Genomic DNA, 20497 nt, shown 5'->3' with positions numbered 1-20497 from the left:
TAGCACCAAGTTCATGAGAGTAATAACCAATGAGTGGAAAACAGGGTTATGGACTGGTCAGACCTCCAAAGAGTACTTTGTTATTTTCAAGTAGTTTTTTATCAGTTTAAATTGTGTGGAGGAGTGATAACAGTGAAAATAAACATTTCAGGGCAAAAGCCACGTCAAAACCTCAATGAATAGCCCAGACATCTGGATGATTAGAGGGCTGGCATGATAATTGGTTTGTAAAGACAAACTCCTGTCTGAATAAAAGGCCCAATCAATGTTAACAAAACACCACGAGCATGGCTATGGTGCAGACAAGTGAAATCTGCAGTACTTTTTAAGACTTTGCTTTTATCACAGTACACATGGAATATACCCATTAACAAAATAAGCTTCTCTTTTTAATCAAGAGTGATACAATTACAGCAGATGTATATTTACACAGTGGCAACCTTCTGAAAGTCTTCTTCTTTTGGAAATGGCATTTATACTGGTTTCCACTGCTGGGATTTAAGATAGGCAACTGCTTTTTTTTAATTGGAAAGTGATCACAAAGGTGGTGTGAAGAAAGAAATAATGTAATGTACATTTTAAGAAAAAGGTTGCTCCTTGTTACTTTTACATATAATTCTGGATGTTGCAAAAAAATGATTCTAGTAGTATCCTTGTGAAGATTTAAGAAAGTGAACTATTAACACCCCAATGCTAATTAAAACGTCACGGCATTGATATCAGCAACACAGTCGTTATTGTGCAGAATACGACCAGCAGTAATAGATTCAAATGAATACGTACAACATACTTCCTCCAGCTGTGTGGGAGTCATGTCAAGCACCACATTCAAACAAAAGCATGAGTGTGCTACAGTTATATCTACAGTTCTCTCATTGAATGTTCTGTGCTAAATAAAAATGAAATGCAGACCCTTTTTACCAACTCTGATGAATCTTACAATTGTAGTCGGTATTAGAAATCTGAAACCCCGGGTGCAGCCTAAGAAACTGGACACAGAGCTTGCCTTTCATGAATTAAACAATACTTCATTTAAATCAGGCACCCTTTAAGGGAATTGTAATACTGTGGCGGGTGGAAATGAGAAGAGTCCTGATTGCTTTATATCTGTATAAAATCTATACGAAAGTGCCTCTCAATAAGAGTATTGCTAGTCTTGTTTTTGGATATTCATATTATATGAAATATTATGGATATAATTCAACTTAACTTATGGTTCTTAATGAAATCGAGAGGAACAGCAGTTCCTCGCGCCAAGTTACAGCTAAGCGCGAGAACTGCTACTGACTATCTATACAGCACGGATAGTTTACGTGTTTTCAGGGTATTGACGCAGCAAAAGTCAATCAGCCAAAAGAACAATTCCACGTGTAATTTGTAGTTCCCAACACTCTTACGTGAAATGTAGAAAAAAAGTAAATACCTGTCATGCAGTAAGAGAATAAGTAGAAAAAGGACGGTAAAAATATCCATCTCCTCCTCCTTTTTCTCTCTACGTATTTTTGTTTTGTTTTGTTTTTTAAAATTTGAAGACACCAGGCACTTTTAACCACGCATATGTATATTACAGGACATCTGCTTTTAATGACAATTAACTTCTTTTGTCAACATGGAAACATACTAGGGAATGCACTTATTGTGACGTCTATATCATTTATATTGAATGATTTATTTCTGTTTTAAAATGGAACATTTGCCTGCAAAAAAAAACTTTTTAAAAATAAAAAAAAGGTCTGGTATGCATGGGATTTGAACCTTCAGTTTACAACTGTGTTGTGTTAACTGTCAGTGCTACACCATTAGTTCAGACAGCCAGTATTTTGAAAAATGATGTTAGCCAGCTGAGAATTCTCCGGACTTTGTAATATATATATATATTTTTAGATTTTTCGAGCCATCATTCATCTTCATCATGCACATTCTGAGATTTTGATCTTGAGCTCTGAAAATGTTTGGTTTCCTGTGAGTGTAACACTCATTGTGGTCCCTATTGGCACAAGGAAGTACGGTTTCCTCTCTCTATACTGGTCGCTGAGAGTGACTCTATTTGTGGTCCCCGCGGGACAAAAAGGAACATCATTTCTGAGAATTAGCTATGCTGAAGGATAGCCTATATATTTGGTAAAAGTAAAATAAATAAATACATACATTAATATAAATATTGAAATAAATGAATACATAAATGAATCCATAGATATTTATGTATTTATCCTGATATTTACTTATTCATTTTTCACTATCATATAAACTTTAATACTGTATGAAACGAAAATAAATATTCACCAGTTCTTGTTCAATTGTATATTAGTGAAGATTTTTGCACATAAAGGTCGGCATGCTTTCATATATTTTTACTTTCAAATTATGAAATTATCAAATTAAAGAAAATATATATTGTAACCACCTGGACAATTGCTTTGTTGCAGGACTTGTTGTCTATTCAGTTTGTCTCGTCTATCTTTTATATATGCAGTGCTTGTATTGCGTGTTAAAGAAACACACCCAATATATCATAAGAAAGCAGAGGCTATCACATATGCCCGGATCAGTTGTTCCTAGTTCTGGTTATTTTTTCATAAATTGTTATTTTTGTTTGGAAAACAATAAAAAAAAACGAAAATATATGTCAAGGCTCCCAATGCCAAAACTTTATTATTGTTTGTCTGTTTCATACCAAATTTGGTACTTATGCTCAGAAGCAACAAAAGTTTCATTTTGCAGTGTAATTTTCCTTGAGGTCTTTTGTTCTCAGTGGGTAACAACATAAATGACAATATTTTGTTATGTGTTTATGTTTGGGGGATAGTTTTTATAATATATATCAATAACTGTGTTTCTCAGTGAAGAAACTTTGCTAGCATTTTGTGGCCTTTCATTTGATGTGTGTTACGTGCTTGTAATCCTTACGGAACAGGAGTTAGAAGGGTTAACATACAAATAGGCAAAACAAGGCAAAATTAGGCTCGAGTTTAAAAGGTCAAATATGTTATAAATTATGATGTTTCCGTGATTTCATATTAGTTCAGTAAAATAATAAATGTAGCATAATGTATTCTGTTAACGGTAAAGGCATATTTTATGTAAGGACTAGGAATCACCAACCCTTAATTGTGTTAAACTGTATTACAGTACACTGCAGTTTTGACAGACCAAGGCTGACTGGGAAATATGTCCGGGTTTGGTCTGTCTAGCAATCAATGCATACAGTTCACATTGCATATACTTAACAACTCTACCAGCTCAAGGTGGGAATGTGATACTTTTGTTACTACGGCGAGAAACATACTGGATATTTGCCATCCAAACATTAGAACCAATTGGTCTCAATGACAGAGTCAATTTGTGTTCTTAATATGAAATCTGATTGAAGTCAGATATGTGAATTACATTATGTCGAAGTATTTTCACTGTTGATAGTTTCTATTGCATGTATTTGTGGTATACTGCTGATGAAATAATATGAACTCATGATTGAATTTGGATGTGTCAATTGCATTATGCTGAATCAATTATTATATATATATTTTTTTTAAATGACACTTTAATTTATGTAGCAGATTGCTGCTAAACATATGTAGCGCCCGGGAGGGGCACTCGTTCTTTCTGATCAGGGTGGGATCAGCCAGGCAGAACACCAGAAGGAAAATATAAACTAGACCACACTACAATGTCAGGCAATGAACATCGTTTTATTAAATACAGGTGGTAAACTATACTTAACAAACAGGGCAGATCTAGAATACACAGTCACGGCAAGTGGCTTGCACTGCCCATTAATTAAAACAATAACTAAACACAGAATTACAATTTAAAACTAAAGGGCATTGTGGCTCAATACCTCCATGGAGACGGAGCGCACCAAAAAAAAAGCCCTGCGCCGCCAGAGGCCCAGAGAGGGAGCCCAGCATCGTCAGAGCCCCAGAGAGAGAGAGTCCCTGCACCGCTAGAGCCCCAGAGAGAGAGACCCGCACCGCCAGAGCCCCAGAGAGAGAGAGCCCCGCACCGCCAGAGCCCCAGAGAGAGAGAGCCCTGCACCGCCAGAGCCCCAGAGAGAGAGCCCCGCACCACCGCCCTAGAGAGAGTGGCCCACGCCATGGCTGCAGCACCCAGCCCTCGCCAAACAGCAGCCGGGTTCCAAGGTTGCTGTTGGGGCTGTACTAGCTAGCCTCTGCCCCGCTGTTTGGAGGGGGGCAGCGGTCCCAGGAAGCCCGGACCCAGGAGGGACTGCCGTCCAGGACTGGCACAGGGGTCTGGGATTGGTGGCTGCCCTGGAGCCCCGTGATGCGGCCCAGCCCCTGAAGTGGTCGTCACGTTGCGTTGCCCTCAAATGTGCCATCAGGACCCGTTATATCCTCTGCCATGGCAACCAAACAGGCTGCCACACCAGGACCAGGTCAGTGCTTCCTGGGCCGGGAAGCGTTTGAGTGGGGGGCAGTGTAACGGCGGGTCAATGTGGGACTGTTTGGGATTGGACGCTGGGGTGGGGGGGTGGGGGGGCGCAGGAGTGTTAGTGTTAGTGTATTGCTGTGAGTAGAAGTGTGTTTTCTGTCTAGGAAGTGCTGGCACACTGTCTGGGGTGTCACATGCACAGTGCAGCTGTATGCAGATGAGGTCTGTGTTGGCTGTACTGTGATTTGTGCTCGGTTCCGCCAACCAGCTGTTTGCGCAGGACCAAGGGTTTTAGCGATTGGACTGTGTGTATGTAAATGTACCCAATATATAATATACATTTAAACATAAGCCAAGTTTCAAGAAATCACAGGGGCAACCTTGCCCAGCACAAAGCAATTAGGCATAACTGTAAACTGTTTCTACTAACTTGGCTTGTGTTTTTCAGGCACTATGCAAGTGGATCAAATGCATGAAAAACACAAGCCAATGGTTTCTTGAAACTTGGCTTGTGTTTTTGATATCTCTACTTTAAATGGCTGGGTACTTTTGATAACTTGGCATTTTTTCACATTTCCAATGTGTTTTTGTTTCAGATACAAGTAACATCAAACACCCAAAGCATTCTGTAAACATCTCACACGGCTGCTTCTTTTTTTTACAAAACCAATTTTGTTCATGTGTTTTGTTTTTTTTTTCTTTGGATGTCTACAAACCGACAGATCTGGTCTTAAATCAACAGTCACAACTCTTTGTGCGGATAACAAAGAGGCTAAACAGGGGCTAAGGTTTGAAAAACATTCTAGTCACATAGCTCAACCATAACATTCACTGGCAGTCAACTAAATGAAAAGTCTTCTAGCAGAACAGCCAATAGAAGCTTGGCAAAGACTGGACACAAAAAACACAATGAGCAACAAGAGCTGAGGACAGGAACTTGTGAGAACAAGTCTGCTGATCACCAGGAAACCCTTTACAATTAGAGCTGAAAATCATGCTTACCAGTGGTAATTAACAAACGAACCCGAAGTTTCTTTGATGCACAAGTGACTGACAATATCCTCTTAGACTGTAGAATTGATTATTACTTTGTTGTGGTGCTACATGATTGGTATCAGGAAATCACATTCTTGTTCACATATGATCACACCTGAATTCTTGTCACGGAATCCATCCTGATTCTAGAATCAATGTAAAATATATGCAAAATGTCACTTTTAGTTGGTCCATTTGTCCTAAACTGTGGTGAGCGTTATGTATGTTTAATCAATGGTTTTTAAGCCCCAGGATGAATTTCAATCAGCAGTACTTTGTGTTTCTTTCCCCACTCCAGCAAATGGAAAGGTTTTATTTGAACATTAGCACTTGTTACAAGTGGTTGTAGCTACAAAATACTTCCATAAATCTCACCTCATGCATTGCCATTTGCCTTATAAGCCTGACATGCAGTTTGAAAAGAAACTGAAAATGATATCTGGTGCTGTGCCAGATTTGCTTGCCTTATCTATTACTGTTGCACATCTTAGATTACTTCACCCGTCCGGGGTCATCTTATTGGCTACAAAGCATGTCAATAAGGAAAGCAGTTGGCTGGTTAATGATAGGACAGGAGGCGTTGACAGGATGGGGACCATTTCACTCTCCATGTGAAATGACCAACTGCAAGACTAAGTGAAAATAAGGCATGTAAATACAAGTATCACCAGATATAATAAAAAAAATACACATTTGCTATAACACATTTCTTTCAGAACTACACTGAGACCTCTATAGCATGTGAAAGTGCAGAACAGAATCTGTCAGCTACACAATCACTTTGGAGGCTCTGCTTATAATGGGTGAGAATGTACTGTATTCTTGTGCATTGTAAAATGCTCCCTAACCTTTTTAACAGTCTAAATAAACATGTTTATATTGAAGAAATCTAAAGAGTAAAAAAAAGAAAAAGAAAAACAGTTATGGGCTGGTCCTGTCATAAGAAAAAAAAACACACACACACATTTATAATTAACAGAACGAGGTTGTGTTTGGTCTGAACCACTTTGCAGATAGTACTGTAATCTGAAGAAAACAGGTTGTCTCCAAATTACCACTGCACTGGTCTTTTCAGATTGTGCAACATCTTATCTCAAGGGTGAGGGGATGAGGAATATTCAACCCTGAAAAGACTTCAAGACCCGAGTTTAAATTTGAATTCCACTGGTGTTTGATTTGAAAGTACCAGGGAACGTTTAGCATGCTAATGCTACCCCCCTTCCCATTGCTTAGTCCATGTGACAGCAGAATGCTAACCAACACTCCATAGTCTATTGTAATTCATCAAGATGTTGCTGAGTGTGTAATACCCTCTACAGTTTTCTTTTTTACACAGTAATACTTTACATAAACTGCTTAGTACATAGAAAATCAACCAATATGGCTGGTAGGCATATACTTGTGCAACAGCTTCTCTGTATAAAAGATTATACCATACTGGATGTTTTTTTTTTTTTTTGCTATATCAATTTGAAATCCTGAACGTGTGAAATGAAATGGATCAAGGCTACTGCCAGTATTTCTGAAACAGCCTGCTGAAGTTTACTGGATTTCAATGTTGTTTTGGAACATGGTTTGAATGGATTTCCAGTAAGTGGGTTCAAAAGGGTTTATTCATGAAAACAGACATTAACAGGAATCCACTGAGGTGATGGAGCTGCTTTCTTTCTCCCTGACATAAGGCTCACTCACATTTCTACAGTATCTCCTTGCACGAAAGTCAATCCCAGTTCTAATACAGAAACCTGTAATAGTCAAAAAGCAAACACACACAAACTCAAACATGTAAAAGGTGCAGACAGTATATTTTCAGAGCATATGTGACTAACACAGTATTTCATTTTCTTTCCTGCATTAGCAAGAACATGCGTGTGTACAACATTTAACATATTAAAAGACACAAAAGCTTATGGAAATGATCAGTTTCGCAGCCTCTGTAGAGCATAGCACTTTTTGCATGTTTGCTACATGTTTATAGCCTTGGGATATTTATCTGCTGCTACCTGTATTTATTTACCATACACAGATCAGGAAACATGTCCTATTTTTGCACTCCTTACTGTTTGTTCTGCATTGTTTTAGTACTTGTAAAGCATTATATGATTGTTTATGTTAAAATAGACCAATCATTTGGTACATGTTATGTTACATAATATTTCCTAAGATATGGACCAAATATGAAGCCAACAAAGTCACGTGACCCCCATATGGAAGCCATATCAGGTCACAGGTCAAATTGAAAGATACTGTTAGATTTTCCAAGGGGGCGGCATCATAAATGGTTTATGTTTTTTACGAGCTGTTGAAGAAACAGCCACAGCAGCTGGTTTACAACAATATACTCTGCTGAAAAATAACATTTGATAAATAAATACACAGCAACACCTTAGCTAAAACTGATCATCACACATTATATTTTCAGATACACATTTAACCTACCGTATGCATGTATTATACTTTGCACAAACTTTATCCCTAGTAAAGTAGTTTAATGATCAACTTTAAAGGCTTGTGCATCTCCCAGGTGTATGTGCTGTCTAAATATAAACAAGCCCACTTTGGCTCAATTGAACTCTACAGCACAGCATCTAAAGATCTTCGTATAATGTGACGGCACAATACACTACACTTAATCATGGCCTTGGTTGCTATTTTCAGCTCATTAACTGGAAGCTACTATGAGCTAATATTAGTTGTGAATGTAGGCATGCTAGCTACTCTGTGGTATCAGGTTCAAAATGCATCCAAAGCACTCTAGAAACGAGTACTACTTTCAGTTTAGTCAGAAAGCCAGCAGATGTCCAACTGTGTTCAAGCAGCAGATAAACTGATGATTTTTAATCTATCATCATCCACTAAGAAATCAAAAACAGTTCAGTGACAAGTAACAGCGACAAACTTATATAAAAATATTCAGATTGGCCCCCAGTGGCTCATCCAGTAAAGACGCTACCAAGCTTGACTGCAAGGGGAGTCAAAATGGTCTTTGCATTCGAGGCTCTGCTGGAAATATAAATTGATGACATTGAAGACATGCTCCACGGATCCCAAGATACAAGAGTCACACTAGAAGCAAACATCCATGAAGTCAAGTCTAAAATTGTACTGTTTTCAAAAAATGTTCAATAAAAAGTGATCCATCATTACACTCTCCAAAGATGACAACACACAGACATATAAAAAAAACGTTTCAGAGAAATATGCCTTTGAAGCCCTGTAGATTCAAATCTACAAGCTTTAACCCTGAATTCAACTTTTCTAACGGGACATTGCTCCGGACAGGGACTCACATCTGTTTATAATTCTTAAAAGAACACTGGCTGCCTGCTTACTTCAAATTCAGCACACCACACAGACAGAGCTTGGAGCTGCCTCAAAGGTCCTATTGTGTGTGTCCTGAAATACAGTAAACCTCAATAAACTTGGATCCTTAAATCTAACCATTTGTATCACTGGAGCGTATATCAGACTTATGAGCAGCATTTCTCTGCCACGATTAACTTGTTATTATGATTATAGTTCCCTGTATTTGTATTTGCTGTCCTACTGGTCATGGAAATATTTGTATAATAAGTACTGCAGCTGTATTTTACATTGCATCAATACATGTTTGTCCCTAAAAATAAGTGGTTGATGCAATCCGGGATGATTCCCTACTGCTGTCAATTGCCACATAAATTCAGCTGTGGCGTATCCCAGCAGGGTAGGTGGATAAAAAAAATATATATATTCAATAAGTATTATCAGCCAATGTACATTCAAATCTTGGAACAGAAACTGAGCGGAATTGTGTTTGACAGTATTTAAAATGACGGGCTATTTCCTGTATTTACATTACCTTCTATGAGTAAAAAGATGTAAGCAGATGTGAGCCAGCAGTTTAACCCTAGGCCCATATGTTGTTGTACTTAAGAAGCTATTTACATGAATTAGGGGCACCTCACAAAGCATTTTGATTATTATTATTATTATTATTATTCTTCATCATCATCATCATCGGGCATGTTTTAATTATGATCACAGTATGAGTTATTCCAACCTGCATAACTATCATTAGGCTCTATTTCAATTGTAATTTAAGTTTATAAAATATACAACTTTGTGACAGGCTGGCTGCAGGGAGGAACTCAGACCAGAAAGAGAAACACACAGACAGACGGTGATGATGAGAAGCTGAGTGCAAATGGTAGCACGCAGTGTTTATTAACAAAGTAAAAGGTTTAAACAGAACACGAAAACACAGGACACGGCACATGTCGCCAAAACAAAAAGACAAACAAAAACGGACTAGACAGACAAACACAGTGAGCAGATATTTTATCTATTCTTTTTATCTTTAACTTTAACTCCGTCTCCAATCCCGTTCTCCACTCACCGAACACCCAACCCCGAGTGAGTGCTACGTGTCTCTATATATACTGTTGTGCTGGGATTCAATTACCAATTAATTATTCACTTGAATCCCAGCACGTGAATTCATTACATGCAACCCCGTGCTCACATATTATACTTTAAATGCACGTGCAGTGATGTGCAATCCCGTGCCTAAATATAATTATACAATTTAAATCCTCGTGCTGCACACACCCATTTATATCCTGTGTACCAACTACAATACACCAACATTTACACGCAACACGTAACATACAACATATAACACAAACTACGCACAAGGGCGTGGCCACATTGCCACAAACTTGAACAAAGAAGGACCCTATTTTATTGATTGAGATCACATGAATAGATTTGGATATGTTAAGACTTTGTAATGATGATTAATGATATTGTATGCTTCCCGGAATTGGCATTTTCATTTATTTTATTTTTTACGTAGAAGAGCATGAATGATTTTGGAACAAAGGGAATTCCAACAGATTAGGTTGTAAATCCAGATTTAACCATTTGTTAATTGAATCTAAAAGGCATTTGTTATTTTTACATTAAGTAAAGTTGGTATTGCTCCAAGCTGGTGTGTTTCAGAGATAGATTGAGTTGATTTAAGTGAAATGTGCCTTGAATAGAAGCCTTTTTTTAAAAATAAAAGGATATGTCCCAAATATAGAAATTAAATCACATATTTTCTGGAATATCACTCAGGACAGTGATATTCCACAAGTAGTAGTCACATGCAGTGTGTATTTCTGGCTCTACTGTAGTAAGACATGGACTACTAACATAATGACAGTAATAACAATATTAAATTATATATATATATATATATATATATATATATATATATATATATATATATATATATATATATATATATATATATATATATATACATACATACAGTACTGTGCAAAAGTTTTAGGCAGGTGTGAAAAAATGCTGTAAAGTAAGAATGCTTTCAAAAATAGATTACATTTATCAATTAACTAAATGCAAAGTGAGTGAACAGAAGAAAAATCTAAATCAAATCCATATTTGGTGTGACCACCCTTTGCCTTCAAAACAGCATCAATTCTTCTAGGTACACTTCCACAAAGTCAGGGATTTTGTAGGCATATAGTCAGGTGTATGATTAAACAATTATACCAAACAGGTGCTAATGATCATCAATTCAATATGTAGGTTGAAACACAATCATTAACTGAAACAGAAACAGCTGTGTAGGAGGAATAAAACTGGGTGAGGAACAGCCAAACTCAGCTAACAAGGTGAGGTTGCTGAAGACAGTTTACTGTCAAAGGTTGTACACCATGGCAAGACTGAGCACAGCAACAAGACACAAGGTATTTATACTGCATCAGCAAGGTCTCTCAAAGGCAGAAATTTCAAGGCAGACAGGGGTTTCCAGATGTGCTGTCCAAGCTCTTTTGAAGAAGCACAAAAAAATGGGCAACGTTGAGGACCGTAGACGCAGTGGTCGGCCAGGGAAACTTACTGCAGCAGATGAAAGACACATCATGCTTACTTCCCTTCGCAATCGGAAGATGTCCAGCAGTGCCATCAGCAGAATTGGCAGAAAACAGTGGGACCCTGGTACACCCATCTACTGTCCGGAGAAGTCTGGTCAGAAGTGGCCTTCATGGAAGACTTGTGGCCAAAAAGCCATACCTCCGACTTGGAAACAAGGCCAAGCGATTCTATGCACGAAAACACAGGAACTGGGGTGCAGAAAAATGGCAGCAGGTGCTCTGGACTGATGAGTCAAAATTTGAAATATTTGGCTGTAGCAGAAGGCAGTTTTTCGCCGAAGATTGGAGAGTGGTACACAAATGAGTGTCTGCAGGCAACAGTGAAGCATGGTGGAGGTTCCTTGCAAGTTTAGGGCTGCATTTCTGCAAATGGAGTTGGAGATTTGGTCAGAATTAATGGTCTCCTCAATGCTGAGTACAGGCAGATACTTATCCATCATGCAATACCATCAGGGAGGCATCTGATTGGCCCCAAATTTATTCTGCAGCATGACAACGACCCCAAACATACAGCGAAAGTCATTAAGAACTATCTTCAGTGTAAAGAAGAACAAGGGGTCCTGGAAGTGATGGTATGGCCCCCACAGAGCCCTGATCTCAACATCATCGAGTCTGTCTGGGATTACATGAAGAGAGAGAAGCAACTGAGGCTGCCTAAATCCACAGAACTGTGGTTAGTTCTCCAAGATGTTTGGGCCAACCTACCTGCCGAGTTCCTTCAAAAACTGTGTGCAAGTGTACCTAGAAGAATTGAAGCTATTTTGAAGGCAAAGGGTGGTCACACCAAATATTGATTTGATGTAGATTTTTCTTCTGTTCACTCACTTTGCATTTTGTTAATTGATAAATATAAACTATTAACATGTCTATTTTTGAAAGCATTCTTACTTTACAGCATTTTTTCACACCTGCCTAAAACTTTTGCACAGTACTGTATGTATGTATATATATATATATATATATATATATATATATATATATATATATATATATATATAATTTAATATTGTTATTACTGTCATTATGTTAGTAGTCCATGTCTTACTACAGTAGAGCCAGAAATACACACTGCATGTGACTACTACTTGTGGAATATCACTGTCCTGAGTGATATTCCAGAAAATATGTGATTTAATTTCTATATTTGGGACATATCCTTTTATTTTTAAAAAAAGGCTTCTATTCAAGGCACATTTCACTTAAATCAACTCAATGTGGCAGTTGTCCAAGGTGAAATGCAAAATCAAAAATGGGAAAAAGTAGTAACTATTTTTTAGTTTATATCAGTTGTTGATTTACTTCTGATAAAACCAGTGAGTAAGCCATATGATAAATACTACAGCATATTAATATTCAGAAGTTGTTCAGTATACTACTGTAAATTAAGTAGCATTTTAAGGCCTGCTATACTATTACCATTTAGGATATGGGAATGTTTTATGTGATCAAACTTACAATACAACCATTTCACCTGGTAAGAATACAGTTGAATAGTGGAAACAGACTTATGCTTATGTTTTGATCTGATTTGAAATCAGTCCAATTGGTTTCCATCAGCAGCAGATCGCGATTAACCCAATTTCAGGTGTGACTCTGTCAGCCTCAGTGAGGTGTGCGGTCTGGCAGTAATCAATCTTGCACTGATACCTAAAAGCATCCAACGTGAAGGACGCAGAACAAAGGGCTATATAATAAATTATATTATCAGTAAATATGAATTCGGCAGTTATACGAAAGCATGATAAATACAGGCTGTCTTTGACCTTTGGGAAATGTCCAGTTGCATTATTGATTGTAGACTGCGGTAGATTGTGATGTTTTTGTAAATGAGGCGCACACGATACAAACCCAAGTGATAACAATTGACTGTCTACTCTAGAACAAACTCTATGGATGCTTTCCCTTTATGAACCGATAATGACACTATTCAATAATAAACGTGATGAAGACGGACACAAAAAAGCTTTTTGAGTCAATGCAGCTTTGTGAAAAGCTTGGCATGAAGTGTATTTACTGAGCGTTGTCAAGATGATGAATTATATTTATTAATAATTCCAAGGGAGAAAAATGTAACTTTGTAAACTACAAACAAACACTGTACACTGCTTACAACTAGAGTTACATAAATTAGCAAAATAATCAAATAGGGTACACATTGAAGTACTCATGACAGTAAGATGATTGAAATAAAATAAAAATAAAAATTCAATTGCAATATAAAACGTGTTTATTTATTTCCAAACAGCAGGTAATATATTTTATCTGTACACTGTAGACTGGGCTGTAATTGCTTGCTGCCCCTACACAGACTGGGCAAATTAGCTACCCACTCTATAGAGGCCAAAGTGTCCTTCTCAAAACCCCCAACTTCCATGATGGTTGCACTTCTGTGAACAGAAGCACGTGTTTTTTCGTTAACAAAAGCACATTGCTTATCCTAAAAATTAGAACATTCTTCAGGAAACCTTTTGATTATAAGCTGCTGCCCGCCTGGTGTTCTCTCTGCCTCGCTTCGCCCACGCTACTCCACTACTCCGCTCGCTCCACTGGCTCCCGATCACCGCTCGCATCCAGTTCAAGACTCTTGTACTAGCCTACAGATGCCTTGACCAGACTGCACCCAGCTACCTCCAGACCCTCATCTCTCCCTACACCCCCACTCGACCTCTCCGCTCCGCCTGCACTAGAAGACTAGCTCTACCTCCGCTACGCTCCCCTGCCTCCAGAGCCCGCTCCTTCTCCACCCTTGCTCCGCAGTGGTGGAATGACCTTCCTACAGATGTCAGGACTGCCCAGTCCCTGACCACATTCCGGCGCCTCCTTAAGACTCACCTCTTCAAACAGCACCTGTAGAACTCCTCTGTTTGTATCCTGGGACACTATCACCCTTCATGTAAATGTGCTTTATTTTGCTTTTATCTGCCCCCTATTTTACTGCATTTAATCCTGTACTTCAGAATACTGTAATCTGCCAAGTGTTTAACCTGTAGTACTTTGTATTTAATCACATCCTGATGTAACTATCACTATTTAATCATATCCTGATGTAACTATCACTATTATCTGCTGTATTATTGAATTTTGGTTTGTCTCACTTGTACTTTGCTTGAACAAAAGTTATTGTATTTCTTGCTCTTATTGTAACACTTGAAATGTATTTGCTTACGATTGTAAGTCGCCCTGGATAAGGGTGTCTGCTAAGAAATAAATAATAATAATAATAATAATAATAATAATAATAATAATAATAATAATAATAATAATAAGCTGTTATAACCAGTATCCACCCTAAACAAAGGAAGCTGCACAATTTACTCAAAAAATAATACAGCCATGTACTGAGACACCACTATGCTAAGAAATGCCCTCCTTCAAGCCAATCAACACAAAGTTACTGCAGCATCTTATAAGATTAAATAGTGCTCCCCTTTTTAAGACGCCTCTGCAGAATCACTTGTGAAGCAGTATTTTCCTGGCTCCAATCTGCCCCATAATACCATTTCAGAAGCACTTTTATAATTGTTGTAAGGCAGAACACAAATAGGACAGACTTATACCTATGGCTCCCAGCTATAGCTTTATAAATGGGTGGCACTGTAATATCTCACACTTTTAGTTTTTCATTTTAGTATTTCTGTATTGCCGTTTACTGCTTTTGCTATCTGTTAACGAAGAGGAACAAATAATGTATTCATCTGAATCAATTCATAATTCCGCTCTAATTTAAAACCATTCCTATTTATAAAGGGGGGTTCCTGTTAAGTTTGCCAAAACAGGGACAAAGTAACACCAGTCCTTGAAACACTAGCAGCATCAGCACAATCATTTGTTTAGCACACAAAGCACATCTCCAGCAAACTCCAAGAAAAAAAGGGGAACAAGTCTGCTACAAGTTCCTTTTGTCTTTTTCTTTGTTTCTTCTATTCATTGACACACGCAGGTTTCAATTTACAATTTTTAATATCAAAGTATAAAAGCACCTTTTTGGATTCTTACATTTTAATATAGATGTTGCCAGTTAAAACTTTAGGTGGGGGGGGGGGGGGGGGGAGCTGATGACTAATTTGTTTGAAGACATGCAAAACATTCCAAACTTGTTTACAAAGCAATGCTATGTACTTTTTGTATTTCTGCTCATCTGTCAGAAATGCAACGCGTACTGTTAACAAAATCACTACACAATTAAGCATGTTAAGGCCTAATCACACCATAGCGTTTATTCGCTGTGTTTTTACGTCCGACGTTTCGCTGCTATTTCTGTATTCAGATTTGCGCGTCAAATATCACAGGCAAGATGGGGGGACGTCTAATTATAGCAGTGCAGAATATCTTGTTCTTTATGATAAACAGCACAAGAAATATCTTGATAAATAATACAAACAGAAATTATGTGAAAACATTAGGAAATCAGAAAGTAAGCACTATTGGTATGTTAAAATAAACACAGTTTTGACATCAGGTTTTCGTTAAATGTTTAAAACGTGCATGCCATGAGATACCGCGGCCCATTATTAAATATAGACTGAAACACAAAACAAAATCACGTATCTAATTATGTCCAGCATATGTTAAGTGGTGTTGTATTTACATCAAATTAAACTGTCTAAAACGGTTTTATGTCAATCATACATATTAGTATACGTGCATTTTTCCCCAATAATGTAAAATACTGTCTGTTCTGTCTGACGTACATCTGCATTCACCGTACCATCTACCTGCGTTTACTGTATTGTTTATTAAAATAAAAGATAATAAAAAATAAAATAATAATAAAAAAAAAACATCAGGACGCTTCGAAATTATTGCTTTTGGTAGTCCTGTCTGTGCTTCTAATTTTGTTTAAACTTTTTTTTTTTCCAATAACGTTGAATTATTTGTTACCAATGTGTACACGACTTGAGATGATATGAATATATACAGTATATTTCAGCTCTTGCACGAGATGCTGGTACCGCCCTAGGGTTTCCTGTTGCTCGCTATTGTAGGGTAAATCCACATTCTTCTCTTTCTTCCTCTTCGGAGCAATATGCAGCAGCTTGCACCCGATCCCTATTGCCTTCAGATTGTATCCAAATTTAGCAGGGCTGGGTGGTGATCGCGGCGTTATTTCGTCCAAAAATCGAACCTGTTTTGTTTTGGGGTTCTTTCGCAGTGAATTTTGCATTTTTCTTTTCACATCGATTACGCTCAATTGTGAAAAGTAGTATTCAATTCCATTGGTTTGATTGTTTACCCTAGAAAACGCAGCGAATGAACGCCATAGTGTGAATAGCCCTTTATACTGTAACATAGTTTTTATTCCTAATAAATGTCTGTGATCATTGTAAACTGTCAAATGTACATACAGTTAAAACCAGCAGTATTACTGTGTATAGGCAATTGATTTTTACTTTGTAAAACATGTGCCTCTGCTTAATGAACACCTTGAACACAGGTCTTTTCCTTTAAACAACATTCACCTTATATTATGTTCTGGGCTAGACTATTGTTTGTCTAGTAGAAGGTATTTCAAAATTGTATTTTGTCACGTGCAACATAAACTGCATGCAAACCCTACATCACAGAAATAGTAATTAGTTTTTTATTAAACGCTAGTTAACTTGTCATCTATAGACTTAACACTGTTTACATGCAATAATTTAACAATTACATTACTGTTTCTAATAAACTGTTAACATATATAAAAATAAAAATATAATGTTTCAATCTTACATAAAACACCATATACTGCAATCGTACCAAACATATTAAAAAGATGGTCACATATATACTCAATCCCTTCATATACCATGAAATGTAGATATTGTGGAGCATACTGCACATAGGGCTGATCACACATTAGAATGCATGTCAGTGTGTATGATGTCTTGGGATACTGCAGTCATGTGTCTTTTACTTGATATATTAATATGCATTGCAAATTGGAAAATCTGTTTTAACCATACTGGCAATGTACTAAAGGTGCAGTGTCCTATCTGTTTTTTTTTTTTTTAATTGCTTAAACATATTTAAGAAGTTTATTTATAAACCCATTGGGAAATATCAGCTATATAGTAGTTTCCTGTAAAATGTTATTAGTATAACAGAAGCATCATTTATGGGGGAAAAAGTGATCCCCTTTGTTAATTTCAGTTTTTTGATCCTGTACTCAAAAAGAGTTTGAAGGTGACACGAATAACATCTTGCAGCAGCATATGACATCATGAGAGTACCTGGCCTGCAAACTTGTGTCCCAATAGCTAAAAGTCCTTTGGGCGAAAGTGACATGTAAGGTTCAACTATGGAAGAATGTAATAAACAGATACCAAGGAGTTTGGGGTGACACAGTATTCATTTCCTTACTGTGAATATACCCTTCACTAAAACTGCTGATTTAGGGAAACATCGTATACAAAGTGAGTGGCCAGTCAGTATAGTACTAATATTGTTTTCTAGGACAAATTAAATATTGTACAGAATAAGGAATAATACAAACACTACAGTGCTTTTCATTAAACTTTCACAGCTTACACCTAGTCAAATCAGCCAATAGAGATGTATTAATTGGAAAGCATACAAATTATGGAGGCATCAGTCCATTCTCTGTCTTTGCAGTCATTAATATTCTGTAATCAAAGCAATTTAATTGGAATAGTTACAATTTCCAGGTAGTTTTTAATCCTAATGGTTTGCACGATTCCCACAATTGTTCTCTTGCAATACCAATAGCCTGCACTGTACTGGATATAACTACAATAGGCCTACAGCTGTAAATGGGTAATCCTGTAGTAATCCTATATGAAAAGTCTAAAGTGACATCTTTGAATGAAACACATTGCACTCAAAGTTGTGTGTCTCCGTTTTCAGTGTATTCTGATAGCACATGCAGGGCAGTTTCCTCACTCTTAGACTGCAGGTTATTGTCACTTCTTTTGGAGGCTTTCCTTGTAACTCTGGATAATCTTCTTCGAAACGTATCCCCAGCCAGAAAGTATAAAATTGGATCCACGCAGCTATTCAGGCTGGCAAGACCCCTAGTCACTTGGTAGGTAGCATAAACCTTGTTGTTAAAGTAACACATCTCAGGGCTTTGGAAGTATAGCCTGGCTCTAAGGTTTAAATTCTTCATCACATGGAAAGGGAGATAGGAGACAGCAAAAACCGCCAAAACAATAATCACAAGGCGAATTGACTTTTTCCTGAGAGGTGCGTTGTGCATATCATTGCAAATCAGTGCTTTTGCTATTAATCCATAACAGCCTAGAATAATTATAAAGGGAATGCAGAATCCGAACACAGTTGTACACATGCTGTAAATGAAGTAGCTGCTCAAGTATTCTGATGACGTGGTGTCATAACACGTCATCATTCCATTTTTCTTGATCCCAGTTCGGGAGAAGAACAATATGGGCGAGATCCCAGCCACCACAATGAACCACACAAGTGCACTGGTGTAAATAGCGTTCTTTTTCTTCAGCCTCCCCAAAGATTTTAAAGGATGCACCACCCCGGTGTATCTGTGGACGCTGATGCAAGTGAGAAACAGGATGCTCCCGTAGAGATTAACGTGAAAAAGAAACCTCTGCATCTTGCACATCACCTCTCCGAACACCCAATCGGTTTTGTTGAAATAGTAAAATATCAAGATGGGCAGAGACAGCACATAGAAGAAATCAGCTAACGCCAGGTTGAACATGTACACAGAGATGCTGCTCCACGGTTTCATGTGAAAGACGAACATCCATATGGCCACGCTGTTGCCTATGAATCCAGTGAGGAAGACTAAAATGTACACCGTAGGCAGGTAATAAAACTGGAAGCCCGTCTTCGTTAATGAACATCCTATACTGGAATTATCAACTCCCGGGACAACAGCAGTGGTATTCAAAACGGTATAATTAAATTCAGCTGTCATATTTTCATTAAATAATCTCTTCAATTTGAACTGTTAAACAATGTTTATAATCGCGTTCCCGGACACTCCCCCATCTGAAACAGTAATACAGGTAAATTAGATAAGGTGTAGTAAATATTCTACAAACACTTACACGCACACACACACACGCGCACACGCACATACAATGTATAGGGTATAGGCTACTTTTTAGCTTTAATTGAACGAAAAAAAAAGGTTAGCCAACTGTACCTGTCTATACTGTAGCTTAAATACGTTTGCGTGCTAATTTGTTTTTTCAGTATTTTCAGAATATCTATTGTAACTTATCAGAACAGGTAGGCAGGTATTATAATTGCACAACCACAGCCTGTATGCATTTACTAATGACAACCCCACATTAAACAGCAAGCGAGATTAAAAAAAAAAGTTTCATACCGTACCGTAATTTATCAGCTTTGAGCATTCGTTTTGATCTGTTACAAAAAATTGAAAAAAACAATACATGAAGCGTCTAATTTTCTTACAGGTTCTTCTTTCCAAAGTCCGATCTTTGGAGCACTCATGTTGTACCTTCTTGTGGGAGGCTAAGTCAACTGCAGGAAGCTCTTGAAAGTCATAATAATTGCAACGATCATCCTTCTCTTGGCAGCAGCAGCGTCACATGCGCCACAGGCGTGGCTTTAACTCCAGCCATTGGAATCAACAAACTTCTGCAAGTGGCTCGGTGATTATACAACGACCGTGCAAGAATGTACATGAGAAAGCATTTTAACAAAGCACATAAAACGCCTCTTGTGTAATTTGATGTTTGGCTGCAATCCTGGAATTTGAAAGTGTGTTTTGTATTACGTAGTGTGTTGTGTGGTGAGCCAGAGAATGGTGAATTTAAAAAGGCAAGTAACAGGTTTTAATTCACGTATTCTGCAAAACATGCATTTGGTCACTTTTATTTATATACGGGGAGTTTAAGAGTTAACATAAGTTTGCATTACAGTACCTCATTATAGTTTACTTTTCTATTTAAAGAGCAATTTTCATTATAGCTCTTAATAACTGTAAAATACTATCGGTACAAGTAGGCTATAACAAAACACATGCACACACACACACAAAAAATAGGTGATCCTTTTAAATACTATTTTTTGCTAACTGAGCTGTATTAGAAGTTGGAGATGTATAACCTAGTCTTACGACTTTTTTTTTTTTTTTAGCAGTTAAAGCCATTAGTGTGAAATACATGTAATCTTGAGTAATTAAAGTCCTGTAAGAGGCAGAA

General features: G+C 37.5%; 1 protein-coding gene across 1 annotated transcript; it reads right to left on the bottom strand.

Moving 5' to 3' along the window:
• Positions 1-16903: 16903 nt before the first annotated feature.
• LOC117423770 (P2Y purinoceptor 1-like) lies at positions 16904-20112 on the bottom strand. Its single transcript, XM_034039928.3, has 2 exons — positions 19662-20112; positions 16904-19313 (listed from the first exon to the last, which is right to left on the bottom strand). Exon 2 carries the CDS (start codon positions 19237-19239, stop codon positions 18166-18168), a length of 1074 nt encoding a protein of 357 aa, XP_033895819.1. The 5' UTR covers positions 19240-19313; positions 19662-20112; the 3' UTR covers positions 16904-18165.
• Positions 20113-20497: the final 385 nt, after the last annotated feature.

Source organism: Acipenser ruthenus, chromosome 17, assembly GCF_902713425.1.
Source record: "Acipenser ruthenus chromosome 17, fAciRut3.2 maternal haplotype, whole genome shotgun sequence".
In the NCBI taxonomy this organism is placed as follows: domain Eukaryota; kingdom Metazoa; phylum Chordata; class Actinopteri; order Acipenseriformes; family Acipenseridae; genus Acipenser; species Acipenser ruthenus.
Note: the sequence above shows the minus strand (reverse complement) of the source record. Positions and strands in the feature narration are given on the sequence as shown.